The sequence below is a fragment of the Pinus tabuliformis genome, chromosome J (genome assembly GCF_031772625.1).
Source record: "Pinus tabuliformis cultivar Carrire ecotype Pingquan chromosome J, CPIR1, whole genome shotgun sequence".
NCBI lineage: Eukaryota > Viridiplantae > Streptophyta > Pinopsida > Pinales > Pinaceae > Pinus > Pinus tabuliformis.
The window spans coordinates 1,444,087,783-1,444,103,163 of NC_142295.1; the positions used below are offsets into that span (position 1 = coordinate 1,444,087,783).

At 39.3% G+C, this 15,381-nt stretch overlaps 1 protein-coding gene across 1 annotated transcript; it reads left to right on the forward strand.

The window, feature by feature from the left end:
• The first annotated feature begins 5,129 nt into the window (after nucleotides 1-5,129).
• LOC149232796 (uncharacterized) lies at nucleotides 5,130-13,324 on the forward strand. Its single transcript, XM_089382003.1, has 4 exons — nucleotides 5,130-5,268; nucleotides 5,540-5,610; nucleotides 12,682-12,804; nucleotides 13,193-13,324. The coding sequence occupies exons 1-4, from the start codon at nucleotides 5,130-5,132 to the stop codon at nucleotides 13,322-13,324; spliced, it is 465 nt and encodes a 154-aa protein (XP_089238129.1).
• Nucleotides 13,325-15,381: the final 2,057 nt, after the last annotated feature.

A 15,381-nucleotide genomic window follows, 5' to 3' on the forward strand; every position in this document is an offset into this window, starting at 1 on the left:
AATGGTTCAAAAAGGACAAAATCCCAGGCCCAGATGGTTGGACCATCGAATTCTACCTTGCTTTCTACGAGCTGCTCGGACATGATCTGCTAAGGGTTGTGGAGGAATGTTGCGTATCTGGAACCATGTATAATGCCATCAACACGACATTCATAGCCCTCATACCAAAATCAAATTCCCCATCCTCCTTTGATGATTACAGACCCATCTCACTCTGTAACTGCCTCTATAAGATCATCTCCAAGATTATCGCAAATCGTCTCCGCCCTATCCTGTCACGAAATATTGCACCTTAGCAATTTGCTTTTCTTGAACATCGTCAGATCCATGAAGCTATAGGCTCGACCCAAGAAGCCATCCACTCCATCTGGACCAATCATCAAAATGCCATCACCCTTAAGATCGACCTGGCAAAGGCATTTGATCGTGTCAGTTGGCTATATATCAAGATGCTACTCATACACTTGGGCTTCCCCCACAACTTCATCACATGGATCATGGCCTGTATAACCACACCTACTTTTAGTGTGCTCATCAACAGGTCTGCTTCTCATTTTTTCCATTCTGAAAGAGGACTCAGACAGGGCTACCCCTTGTCTCCTCTTCTATTTTTGATTATTATGGATGGTCTCAACCGGCTGATTGAATCTGCAAAAAGGGATGGAGATCTGGGTGGTTTCAAGATATTAGATGATTGTTACCTCACCCACCTTCTGTTTGTGGATGACTTTATTATATTTCTTGATGGAAGTATAATGGATTCCCGCTCTTTCTCAAAGATCCTCTCCCTTTTCTCATCCACCACTGGCATGCTAGCAAACCCCTCAAAATCCTCCATCATTTTCACACACACTTCCATTCATGAGTCCCAATATGCACATCGACTGTTTCCTTATAGCATCAATCCTCTTGATCGGGGGTTAAAATATCTGGGTTTTGGATCAAGCCTCTCAGTCAGAAGACTTCTAATTGGATATGGCTAGTAACTAAACTGGAGAAGAGACTAAAAATATGGAGTCACCGATACTTATCAAGAGCTGGAAGACTCGTGCTGGTAAAATCGGTTCTTGAGGCCACGCCTGTATATTGGATGGCACTGGCTTGGATACCCAGGAACATATTGGCCAGACTTCACCAAATATGCAACAGATTCCTATGGAACGGGAATCAGGACAAGAGGATATTTTCCTGGGTGGCCTGGAACAGGATAGCTCTGCCCAAGAAGTGGGGAGGCTGGGGCTTAAAAGACCTGCCTCTTTTTGCTCAAGCTCTAGCTGCTAAAATGGGGTGGACTTTGCTCACGAAACAAAATCTTTGGACGAACATATCATACCATAAATACGTCTGGCCTATGAATATCATGGAATGGATAAGACTCCCAAATTGGCCCAAAACCGGCATTTCATCTGTCTGGAAGGCACTTCTACATTCTCTGCCACTCATCAGGGACAATTTGATCTGGAGAATAAATAATGGACAGTCGGCACGCATTGGTATTGATCCCTGGATAGGGAGTGGTGGAAGACATCGCTTAACCAGGGAGCTTATTCAGCATATACATGCCCAAGATATCAAGGTCATAGCCAACATTGCGGATCCTCTCAATACCACCATCCTCACACAACGATGGAAAACTGCGCAGCAAATTAATTTGCCCCAATGCTGGCACAATGAATGGAAGGATTACATTACAGCACTACAAGAATCCCATATAAGGATAAAAGAAGGACTGGACGAGCTCATTTGGCAACAATCTGAAAGTGGCATATATACTCCGAAAGGCGGCTACCAAGTGCTGATATCACACAAAGTTCCAGACCTGATAACCTTCTGGTGGAAGGCCATTTGGAATCTCACAGCACCTCCCCGGACCAAATTATTCTTTTGGTGTATTTTAAAAAACAAAGTCCCCACCAGGGAATACCTCATGCGCCGGGCCATTCATGGGCCTACTTGGTGTTCGCTGTGTAAAAACAATGTTGAATCAACAACACACCTCTTTCTGAAGTGTATTGTTCTGACGGACCTGTGGCGCAACATAACACCTGCGATACAATTCACGGGCATCTGGGAGGGTGTCAACCTGATTGGGGCATGGGAAGCTTGGTACCACTGGCACAAGGGATCAAAATCTCAGAGCCTCCCCCTCATAATCAGCTGGCATGTATGGTTGGCACGGAACCGAGCTATATTTGATGGAAAATCTATAAACTGGATGCACACCCAAGCTCTGATTATTACAGCATACAATAATATGCCAGATCCACCACAAACTCGAACCCGTAGACCACGTGAACCTCCACTCATAGACAAAAACACCCCATGGGCATTTTTTGATGGCGCAGCCCAACAACAGGGGTGCGGGGGTGGATTTATCCTCTACATGAACGAACAACACTACTATAAAGTCAAAATGGGTTTGGGGACTGGCACAAACAATTTTTCTGAGCTTATTACACTTCGGCACCTCATGCATTTCACATTGGGTCATAACTGCATGAACATACATATTTTTGGCGATTCAAAGATCATAGTAGACTGGTTCAATGCTACATCTGCATGCCACACACACACTCTCAGCACTATTTTGGATGAAATAAATATCATGAAGGCACATTTTAATGATATTACTTGTAAACATATTTACAGGGAACACAACAGCTGTGCCGACGAACTATCCAAGGCGGCCACGTCACTACCCCGAGGCGAGTGGTTGATACAGGAGCAGCGAGGGACAAATGCTTTTCAATATTATCACCGGCCATATATAGACTCTCAGTACCACAGGGTGGACATCCCATGAACAGAATACTGTTATAAAATTTTGATGGAATTGTACAGTTTTTTGATCACTTTTTTGGGACGGAATATATAAAAAGGCCCTGCGTGGCAATATGTATTTAAAATAAAATGGACCATTAACGAACATCCTGCGTGATGATCCGGTCAAATAGGCTGATATATCTGATATCTATATTGTTGAGCCATCAGGCTGACAGACTCTAGCATATGCATCATGATGCATCTACAATATGTAATTTTTCAAAGTATAATGAAAGATTACGATTTTTCCAGGGGAAAAAAAGAGTTTATATTATTATAATAATATTAATATAATAATCATAAATATATAATTATATAAGAATACAGTTGCTATTATTTATATAGTTATTAATTATCATAAATAATAAATAATTGGTCTTTATTGTTCTTATTATAATAATATTGATTATATTATTATTATAATAATAATTATATTTTTATAATATAATAATAATAATATAATTTTATCATAATATTATAGTCATTTATTATTATTATTATTATTTTATATTATTAGATTATTTAAATAATATAATGATAATATAATATTATTATGAGTTATTTTTATTATTAATTAATATATATAAAGAGTTTATATAATTATTATAATATTAATATAATATCTATATAGTAATATATATAAATAATCTGGTTGTTAATATTTATATAGCTATCAATAATCCAAAATATTGATAATAATTAACCTTATTTATACAAATCTTAAGATAAATATTAAAGATACTAAAGCATAATAATAATAATAATAATAATATTATTATTATTATCATTATTATTATTATTAGATTATATTATTATAATAATATTAATATAATAATCATAAATATATAAAATTATAGTTGCTATTATTTGTATAGTTATTAATTATCATAAATAATAAATAATTGATCTTTATTGTTCTTATTATAATAATATTGATTATATTATTATTATAATAATAATTATATTGGTATATTATTATAATAATATAATATTATTATAATATTATAATCAAATATTATTATTATTATTATTATTATTATTATTATTTAAATAATATTATTATGAGTTATTCTTATTATTAATTAATATATATTTGGAGTTTATATAATTATTATAATATTAATATAATATTTATAATAATCATATATAGTTATTTATATAGTTATTAATAATCCTAATACCCATAATAATAATTAATGTGGTTGATATAAGCCTATCCACATATATCAACCACATTGGAACAATTTGAGCTCCAATTGTTTTTTTTATAATTATTAAATAGACATGACATTTTTTTCTTCTTTTAATGTTAATATTATTTAATTATCAATTTCATATTTTAAAATAAATTTACATAATAATCATTATTCAATTTTATAACACTTAAAAATAAAATAACAATAATTTATCTAAATTTTATATAATAATCACTATTCAACATTATAACAATAATCTATCTAAAATTTATATAATAATCAGCAAGGATACACTTCGGATGCTACTGGCATGCTGAAATATAAAAAAACGTTGTATTTGCCCAACCAAAAAGACATTAAACACCTAATTTTGGATGAATTTCATAGAAGTCCTTATGTTGGACATCTGGGGTATCAAAAGTTGATTACTGCACTCTGGAAAGAGTATTATTGGCCGGGTTTAAAAAAAGATATAGCACAATATTTGGCACGGTGCCTGGAATGCGTACAAATCAAGGCAGAACACCGGCACCCTGCTAGGCTGTTGCATTCACTACCAATTCCGGATGGAAATGGGAAACCATTTCTATGGATTTCATAACAGGATTACCTAAGTCAAAAAGAAACAACGATTCCATCATGGTGGTGGTAGACAAATTAAGCAAATCAGCCCATTTTATACTAGTGCAATCCACCTGCAAGGCAGTTCAGATTGCCCATATTTTCATGCAGAATATTCTCAGACTACATGGGTTACCAAAAGCTATAATTTCTGACCATGACGTGAAGTTTACCTCAGTCTTCTGGAAAACTCTATTTGAGGGGTTAGTAACTCAACTAAACCTTAGTACTGCCTATCATCCTCAAACAGATGGACAAACCGAACGTGTAAATCAAGTGGTTGAGGATATACTGAGAGCATGCGTCATGTAGCAACCATCTATGTGGGAGGACTATCTGCATTTGGTTGAATTTGCGTATAACAATGGTTATCATACTTCTCTGCAGATGAGTCCATTTGAAGTTCTGTATGGACAGAAATGCCACACACCCTCCAGTTGAGGGGGACCAAAGGAAAAATTAGTGTTGGGACCATACATGTTAAAAGAGATGGAGGAAATGGTCAAGAAGGTACTATCAAATTTGAAAGCAGCCCAAGATAGGCAAAAACGTTTTGCCGATAAGAAGAGAAAGTTTAAAGAATATCAAGTAGGAGATGATGTGTATGTAAGAATTCGGGCAAAAAGGAGTACGTTACAGTGGAGTGGTTGCACCAAGCTGGGACCTAGGTTCTATGGACCATTTCATATCTTGGCCAGAGTTTGGCTAGTGGCATACCAACTCGCCCTACCAAGCCATATCCAGGTCCACAATGTCTTTCATGTGTTGGTATTAAAAAAATATTTTTATGACCCCAAGCACATAGTCAGTTGGCAGGATGTACAGGTAAAGAAGAATTCTAGATAAGCCAGTTAGTTGAGATGTTAAAGTCAAAACTGACTTTAACTTTGTTGTTTCAGGTCAAACCGGAAGGAGAATTCATGGTCGAGCTGCTGAGTATACTCGAGCGGAGAGAAGTAATATTGCGGAAGTGAGCCATCACCCAGGTTAAAGTGCAATGGCAACACTTTGGCTCGGATGAGGCCACCTGGGAGGAAAAACAACTCATGAAAGAGGCTTATCCAAGGCTGTTTGAGGTTGGGAAACATCGGGACGATGTTTGATTTCAGGGGGGGAAGATGTGATGTCCCCGAAACAACTGTAAATATTTTATTTACCACTGTAAGAAAACAGACTAGATAATATTGTTATTTTCTATTTAGATTAATAATATTGTTAATTTCTGAATTCAGGAAACAATTGAGTAATATCAGAATTTGTAACTTCTCTTTAAGAAGTTGGAAAGAGGCAGTTGCCAATATAACAAAAAGAAGAGAAAACCCTAATTGCCTCCCCTAACTAAAAATACCCCAAGGAAAAGGGGGTGGGGGAGGAAAAAACCATGCTGAAAGGTCAGACGATAAAGGGGGAAAAGTGCTAAGTCTGGTAAGGATCAGATAGCACTACACAAAGTGCGAAACTTGTGGAAGACTGTGGTCTCACAAGCAGGCTTGGGGGGAGATTTGGTCACGAAGACGAATCTCATGGACAGGTGGAGGACAAGCTGAGAAAAAAAGGTGACAGTGCTCTGGAAATTCACTGCACAGGAAATTCAGGTAAGCAAAACTTACGAAATGCTCAGTATACAAAAGATTGTTGTGTTTGTTTGAGAATCCTATGAATTAACTGGAAATTTCCTGGATAGCAAGGTTATGAGGGATGTTGTTTTTCTCATTAAAAATAAAGGAAACCTTTATATAGAAAAAAACGTCTTTGGAATCTGGAAATATTTATCTGAACAACACAATTAACCATAGATTTTGTGTATCATCTCACATTGAAGGAGAACTAACCGGTCTGAATAGGATAGTTGTATCTATTTGGACAAACTGTAATAAACAGTGTTCGGATGAGCCAACTAAATAACAGTGGCTACGCAGTCAGTTAAACATAGATAACCAAATCGAGTGAAAACATTTTCCACACAGGTGGATAACATTAAGCAAAATTGTGCCCAAAATCAGCAATATATATAAACAAAAACTTATGAGAGTAAATATAACTGAACTTTGGAATGATTCCGAATGAAGAAGATCTATAATTTAACTTGAAAAAATTTTGTGGGACAGAGATTCTTCCATATTAACTGAAATATAACCCTTAGTAAAAATTATTAACTTAACCGAAGCAAAATTCTTTTTGACAAGGGTCCTTTTAATTAATTAGTCTGTACATGAAGAATTTCGCAAACAGGATGCCATCCAAATCCGGGCGTTGTAGGTGCCCAGAACCCTGTCACTTAGGACTGGAGAATTTTATTGGAGTGTTCAGTATTGGTATTAAGGGAAATAAAAATTAAACTTTACTGAAACAAAATAGGTAACAGTTATGCGTTCACACCTAGAATTCTGGGAAAACCAGACTCACGGCCATGGCAGAAAAGAGACTTGGATTTAAAACATTCCTTCCAGTGATGAAATTACTCTAAAACCAATTATCAGTCTCAGAAAATTGATAAAGTAAATTAGCCATGAAACGAGCAGTAAATGACAGTTAACGTTTACAGAACCCTTTTTCCATGATAACAGAACATATAACTGAAAGAAATAAATAATGTTATCTTAATTAAGTTCACGCATTCGGGAAAATTATTACCATCAAGACTACACAGTCAAATGAGTTAACATTGTACCAATATCAAATGAAGGGGCTTATATACATTAGCAAAATGACAAAGCATAGAGACAGTATCGAAATGTAAGAACATAAATGAATAATCACCATGAGTAGGAAAATCGCCATGAGTATCAATGTAATTACAGACATATTACAGTTAAGGAAAAAGGTAAACATAGCATGTGCTGGCATCATAAATTTAAGGGACTCTTGCCCTCTATCTCTTAACAGAACTTGAACCAAACTAACAGTAGCAGGGCCGTAGCCTTTGTTGCTTTAGAGGATCTAAAATAAAGTTAATAATTACAAACTTTCAAGAGATAAAGCCCTCCATTGAACTAACAGGAAAGCTAGCAAAAACCCAACATGGATTTCTCATGTCATTCCAGAATGAAGCTAGAGTTCACTCCTGGAATGAGGAAAACCCCAAGCCATAGCTCGAAAACAAGAAAGAACATAGGAACCATTCTCCTCTCAGGCAGAGGTGCTAAAGGGCTTACCCAGTAATCCATGGATACCAGACTAAACCAGATATCTGACGTAGCCTCATAACAACCAGCATACCGTGGATTTCCCACCTCCAGACTTGCAAAGGATGTGAATATTAAATGACAAATTTACCAGACAAAAGCAAGCATATAAAAAGAAACAAGCAAGAAAAACAAAGGCAAACATTTAACACCTATAAACTGGTAGAGAATCATGACCCCAGGAACAAGACCACCCTTCGATCGCCTCTGCGCCATGCTTTCAGCACCTTGCTCATCAATTTCGGAACAAGCAACCCCTAAGCGAATCTGGAGAGCTGAGCAAGAGCACCAAAGGGTGACGGAGTGAATGAACCACCCAACTCTGCGAAGGAGACTGAAAATCCGTTCGGAATTCCTCCAGCCATGCGATTGCACACCAAATACCACCACCGTCGATGTGACGTAGAATCCCGAGAAACACTGAGATGACTACAATGTCATTTAACCGACATGGTAGAGAAATTAAATATCAGGGGTTGGTGGGTAGTAAGCTCAATGAGCAGGCTGAGGTGTCACATGGTGGTAAGAGCGGTAGTTTAAGGACTGACAAAGCACTAACCAGTGCATTAAAACTTTAGTAAAAGCAATACTGTTAAATCTTTAACTCGTATATATGTACTTATGAGCAGGTACAAAAGCATATGGATTTAGTGGATGATGTATGTATAGCTTAGTTCACATTCATCTTAATATCTTTTAAAAAAAAATTATTATGACATTTTTAACTATGGCAAATGGAGTTATGACATGTGGTATCAGAGCCAAGCTTACAACACTGTGACCTCTGGCAAATAAACTATAAATTAGTTATTGTTTTCTGTTGGAAATTCTAACAGTTGTTGATTTATTAATTTGCTAAGTACAGAGGAGCAGGACAATAGTTGTATATAAAAGCAGCATGGCTGGCCTAGGGCCTGCCACTTTCCCAGAGAATAACCCTGAAATATGGGTACAGTTAGGAGAGGAAGCTCGCAGTACAAATCTAGCAATATTGGAAACAATTTAGGAATTACAGAGAGAAATGGCCCGCCTATGGGAGGATAATGCCATATTAACCTTGGAACAGGGAAAAATTATGAAAATCATGTCTGATAAGCAGAATCAGCGTTAGACCATTCCCAGCCCTGAACAGGAACGAATGTATGAGGAACATGATTATCATACGAATCATGAAGAAACAGGGGGTGGGGAAGAGAATCGAGAGGAGAAGTCAGATAATGCCTCTGGACATCAACATAAAAGAGATAGCGGATAGAGTTGAAAGGGGAGTGTCGGAAGATAAAACCACCACATTTCGATGGAGAGCTAGAAGAAGCAGTGGAAGCCTGGCTTATTAATATGAACAAGTACTTCCAATTGTATGAGTACGATCATAATATAAAAGCTCGGTTGGCTATATTCCAACTGCAAGGGAAGGCCACCTTGTGGTGGGAGGAGGTCAAGATCGTACGAGGGGTGAGTGAGCAAAGTTTAACTTGGGAAAAGTTTTAGAAATATTTCATGGAGAGATATCTAACAGAACGATTTTACGATGAGAAAGCAAAGGAATTTCACGACTTGCGGCTTGGACATCAAACCATGGATGAGTTTATCACTCGGTTTACCTCCTTGCTGTGATATGTACCCAACATATGTGAAGAAAAAGCTAAGGTACAACGTTTCGTCAACAGCTTACCCGTGACAATGAGGGAGAGAATTGAGTTCAATAAACCAAAACAATGGATGAGGTTATACAAAAGACCAGGATATGCTACCAGCAAAGCAAGCCGAAGGGTGAAATTTTGGGCAGGAAATGGAAAAATAAGAAAGGTAGTATGTTTGCACCTGGCAATAAGGGAAATTGGGGCAGCGCAGGCAAAGGTTTTTCCAAGGGGAAAAACAACAGAAATTTGCCAAAAAACCAGTTCAAAATTAAGCCACCATCAAAATCAAGAATCAACGACCAAACTAGGAGACCTGATAACGAGGGAACAGCGAGGCCCCCAGTACAATGCTGGGGGTGTGGGGGACCTCATTACATCAAAAATCATCCTCATCGAAAAGGGACTGATCAAGCGTCACAAATACACGAAGCATCAATGGTAGGAGATGTAGCCTGGAGAAATCCAAAAATTAATGTTGCTCTCGAAGACCATCAGGCGGATTATCAGCTGACTATGGTGGAATTTGAAGGTAAGATTTTTAATCATACCATGTCTGTTTTAATTGATCCTGGAGCTACATTAAGTTATATTAGTCCTAAGGTTGTGGAACAGTGTAAATTACAGTCTGTCAAGTTTAAAAACCCCTGGCTAGTACAACTGGCAACAAGGGCAAAGAGACGTGTGTTGGCCAAATTTAATAACTGCCCTCTGGAAATAGCAGGTCAGCCTTTAATGGCAGATCTAAACATACTTCCCCTTGGATCATATGACGTGTTGATAGGCATGGATTGGCTGGAAAAATGTTGGTCCATTATAAACTGTAAAACAAAAACTATCTACTACAAGAATGAGTTGGGAGAAGGGCGGGAGATGCAAGGCATTCTGAGACCCGTACAGATTCGACCGATAACTGCCTCTCAACTGGAAAAGTGTATCAGGAAAGGTTGTCAGATTTATGCTATTCAAGTTGGATATGCCAACTCAAAGGAAAAGACAATCACCTTGGAGAATATTCCAGTTGTGCAAGAATTTGCAGATGTATTTCCGGAGGAGATACCCGGACTGCCACCCAAAAGGGACATAGATTTTACTATTGAATTGATACTAGGGGTAGCTCTGGTGTCCCGAGCCCCTTATCGTATGAGTATACTAGAGCTCACAGAACTGAAAATGCAACTGCAGGAATTGTTGGACAAAAATTACATCCGCCCCAGTGTGTTGCCTTGGGGAGCCCCTGTGCTGTTTGTCAAAAAGAAGGATGGGACCCTTCGAATGTGCATGGATTACCAATAGTTGAATAAATTAACAATTAAGAATAAGTACCCATTGCCCTGGATTGACGAACTATTTGACCAAGTAAAAGGGGAAACTTTGCTTTCAAAAATTGACTTACGATCCAGATATCATCAGATCAGGATCAAAAAGGAGGATATAGCCAAGACTACTTTCAGGACCTGCTACGGACACTATGAGTTTGTGGTGTTACCCTTTGGGTTAACCAATTCACTAGTGACCTTTATGTGTTTGATGAACAACATATTTCATCAGTATCAAGATAAATTCTTATTAATATTTATCGATGATATACTGATATATTCTCGAAATATTGAGGAGCATAAGGAACACCTCATATTGGTGATGCAAACCCTTCGAAACCATCAATTATATGCCAAGTACAGCAAGTGTGACTTCTTTAAGGAACAGATTCAGTACTTGGGACATATTATCACTAAGGATGCAATTGCGGTGGATCCGAAAAGATAAAGACCATAATGGAATGGCCGATACCGAAGGACGTAGCGGATATAAGATCTTTTATGGGGTTGGCAGGTTATTACAGACGGTTCGTTGAAGGATTCTCTAGGGTAGCTTATCCTATCACCTCCTTACAAAACAAAGGGAAAGCTTTTAAATGGACCGCAAAATGCCAAAAAAGTTTTGAATAGCTTAAGCGTCTGCTCACCACAGCACCTATATTAAGCATAGCAGATCCAAGTAAGAATTACATGGTGTGCACAGATGCGAGCAAGGAAGGGGTAGGCAGAGTTCTGATGCAAGAAGGAAAGGTAATAGCTTATGAATCCAAAAAGTTAAAGGAACATGAGTAGAAATATTCCACTTATGATCTGGAGTTGGCAGCTGTTGTTCACACCTTAAAGATGTGGCACCACTACCTGATGGGTAAAAAGTTTCTTTTAATAACAGATCATCACAGCTTGACTAATTATTTTAGTCAACCGACCCTAAATGCTAGGTAGGCACGGTGGGTGGATTTCCTAAGTGGTTTTGACTTCAAAATTAAGCATCTGAAAGGGAAAGAAAACTGGGTAGTGGACGCTTTAATTCGGAAGTGCAATGTCTTTATGAAATTTCTAGTAGCAACGGGCATATTACCTTCGAAGAAATAATTAAAAACGCAGCGGAACAAGATTCAAAATATCAGCAAATAGGATAGCAAGTTCAAAACCCAACCAACAAAGAAAATCAGCAAGGATACACTATGGATGCTACTGGCATGCTGAAATATAAAAAAGGTTGTATGTGCCCAACCAAAAAGACATTAAACACCTGATTTTAGATGAATTTCATAGAAGTCCTTATGCTGGACATCTGGGGTATCAAAAGTTGATTACTGCACTTTGGAAAGAGTATTATTAGCTGAGTTTAAAATAAGATATAGCAGAATATTTGGCACGATGCCTGGAATGCCAACAAATTAAGGCAGAACACCAGCACCCTGTTGGGCTGTTGCATCCACTACCAATTCCGTAGTGGAAATGGGAAACCATTTCTATGGATTTCATAATAGGATTACTTAAGTAAAAAGGAAACAATGATTCCATCATGGTGATTGTAGACAAATTAAGCAAATCATCCCATTTTATACCAGTGCAATCCACCTACAAGGCAGTTCAGATTGCCCATATTTTCATGCAGAATATTTTCAGACTACATGGGTTACCAAAAGCTATAATTTCTGACTGTGACGTGAAGTTTACCTCAGTCTTCTAGAAAACTCTGTTTGAGGGGTTAGGAACTCAGCTGAACTTTAGTACTGCCTATCATCCTCAAACAAACGGAAAAACCGAACGTGTAAATCAAGTGGTTGAGGATATGTTGAGGGCATACATCATGCGGCAACCATCTATGTGGGAGGACTATCTGCATTTGGTTGAATTTGCGTATAAAAATGGTTATCATACTTCTCTGCAGATGAGTCCGTTTGAAGTTTTGTGTGGACAAAAATGCCGCACACCCTCCAGTTGGGGGGGACCAGAGGACAAATTAATGTTGGGACCAAACATGTTAAAAGAGATGGAGGAAACAGTTAAGAAGGTACGATCAAATTTGAAAGCAACCCAAGATAGGCAAAAAAGTTTTGCCAATAAGAAGATAAAATTTAAAGAATATCAAGTAGGGGATCATGTGTATGTAAGAATTCAGGCAAAAAGGAGTACGTTACGGTGGAGTGGTTGCACCAAGCTGGAACCTAGGTTCTATGGACCATTTCAGATCTTGGCCAAAGTTGGGCCAGTGGCATACCAGCTCACCCTACCAAGCCATGTCCGGGTCCACAATGTATTTCATGTGTCAATATTAAAAAAATACGTTTATGACCCCAAGCACATAGTCAGTTGGCAGGATGTACAAGTAAAGAATAATTCTAGATAAGCCAGTTAATGGAGATGTTAAGGAAAAAATGACTTTAACTTTGTTGTTTCAGGTCAAACCGGAAGGAGAATTCATGGTCGATTTGCTGAGTATACTCGAGTGGAGAGAAATAACGTTGCGGAAGCGAGCCATCACCCAGGTTAAAGTGCAATGGCAACACTTTGGCCCAGATGAGGCCACCTGAGAGGATGAATAGCTCATGAAAGAGGCTTATCCAAGGTTGTTTGAGGTTGGAAAACATCAGGATGATGTTTGATTTCAGGGGGGGAAGATGTGATGTTGTCGAAACAGCTATAAATATTTTATTTACCACTGTAAGAAACAGACTGGATAATATTGTTATTTTCTGTTTAGATTAATAATATTGTTAATTTGTTCCATAATGCTGGAAAAATCGGATGGCGATTTTCAGCACTAGGGTTTCAGCAGACAACGCAGCCGCAGCTCCCGTAGGTCTGCCATGCTCCCGAACGGCCAGAGGCTTGCATGCTGGTCACGCCATGACTGAATCTTCCCTCTCGCTTTGGGACGGATTCGCTGAGGAGACGATCAAACAGGATTCAGCACACAACAAGATTTTGCCGGGCTACCCATTCTTCTGGACGCAGATCGTACACCGCACGGCAGTACCAGCCTCTCATCCAGGGGATCACATTCTAAAACAACCGATCATCGCCCAGACTTGCTCTAATGCGCTCCCCTCTGCAAAAGCATTGCAGAGGCCTGGCAGATCCGTCTGCATCTATGGAGAACAGAGGTGCTTGATGTCCACGCCCCATCCTAGCAAGAAAACGATCCGATCACGCGAGCAAGGATTGATCTCAAATGACAGGGTCGAAGATCAGGTTTGGGGAGGGAACATGGATCTGGATCCACGATTTTCAAGGATTCCTCAGCCCTCGGCGGTGCAGATCGGGTCCTCTTACACGCTGACGCAGTGTTTGTACAGAGAATCCACAGATCCCTCTACAGCAGATCTGAAACTCTATCAAGGCATCGGCCTTCCCGCTCCTCAGATCAGTTGGGGAAAAAGGCCTGCAGAATCATCAGCAGCTTTCCAGATCCAAATCAGGCTCCTTTCAGGGAAAACTATGCTTCAATGGGTTTGCCCGGCGGATCCAGTGCGGCATCTCAAGCATGCTTTGGACTTCAAACTGGGAATCCCTTTGGCAGACCAACGGCTTCTTTACCAAGGTAAACATCTTGAGGATCCCTTTCCTATTTCTTTTTACGGCATTGAGAAAGACGCAACTATTATCCTTTCCCTCCGTCTTAGAGGAGGAGCTGGGGGGGAGCCTTCCTCAGCTAAGGCTTTCTCGTACAAAGATGCAGTCCATAGCAAGCAGGATGAAAAGTCAGAGCCACCAATACAGACTTCACCCAAGCCCTTTTTGGTTGACAAAATGGAGGAGATCCCATCAGTTGAAGTCTCCTACCCTGAGCTTGAAGACGAAACCCAGAAATTTGCTGAAAAAGCCATCATCTGTAGATTCAATGGGCTCTGGCCGCACTCACAGGATCTTTATGACTGGATCAAAGATAACTGGACTGATCGTTGTAAGGTTTATTTCTGTGCTAAAGGGTATTTCATAGTGTTGTTCGATGACCTAGAGCATTGCTACAATGCCCTAGACGAAGGCCCTTGGTTCATGGGTTCGGCTGGTCTCTTCCTAACTCCTTGGTTTCCCGACTTTGACCCAGCTTCAGCAGTCATCACCAAGGCTCCGGTATGGATCAGGCTTCCAAATCTCCCAGTTCACCTGTGGCGTACAGAAGTATACAGGCAAATAGGCAATGCCCTGGGTAGCTTTTGGAAGGGAGACTACGAGAGAGAGAGGCAGGGTCTCTATACATATGCCAGAGTTTGTGTGGAGATTGATTTAAGTAAGGGATTGCCAGAGTACATCAATCTCAAGATCAAGGACGCTATCTGGACCCAGTATATAGAGTACGAGAACACTGCCTTCAGATGCCGTCATTGTAACCAAACAGGGCACCTACATATCTCTTGCCCTTCACTGTCAGCAAGAGCAAAAAAGGGCCTCTTTGCTCAAACTAAGCCTAAGCGTTGGGCCCCCTACCCACCGCCGCCAACCAGAAGCTCCAGCCCCCCTAGTATGGAGAAGGTTCCAAGTATGGAAAAGGAGGAAAATCAGTCAGAACCAGATCAGATGACGCAGACGATGGTTCAGCCCACGAACATTATGGAGCACACCCATGTCTCAGCAAACTCGCAGAAGC

Coding starts and splice junctions, on each gene's coding strand:
- LOC149232796 (XM_089382003.1), top strand. CDS start 5,130: ATGGAGGAAATGGTCAAGAAGGTACTATCAAATTTGAAAGCAGCCCAA. Junction 5,611..12,681: donor AGAGAAGTAATATTGCGGAA/GTGAGCCATCAC, acceptor ACTTCTCTGCAG/ATGAGTCCGTTTGAAGTTTT. Junction 12,805..13,192: donor TGGAGGAAACAGTTAAGAAG/GTACGATCAAAT, acceptor TTGTTGTTTCAG/GTCAAACCGGAAGGAGAATT.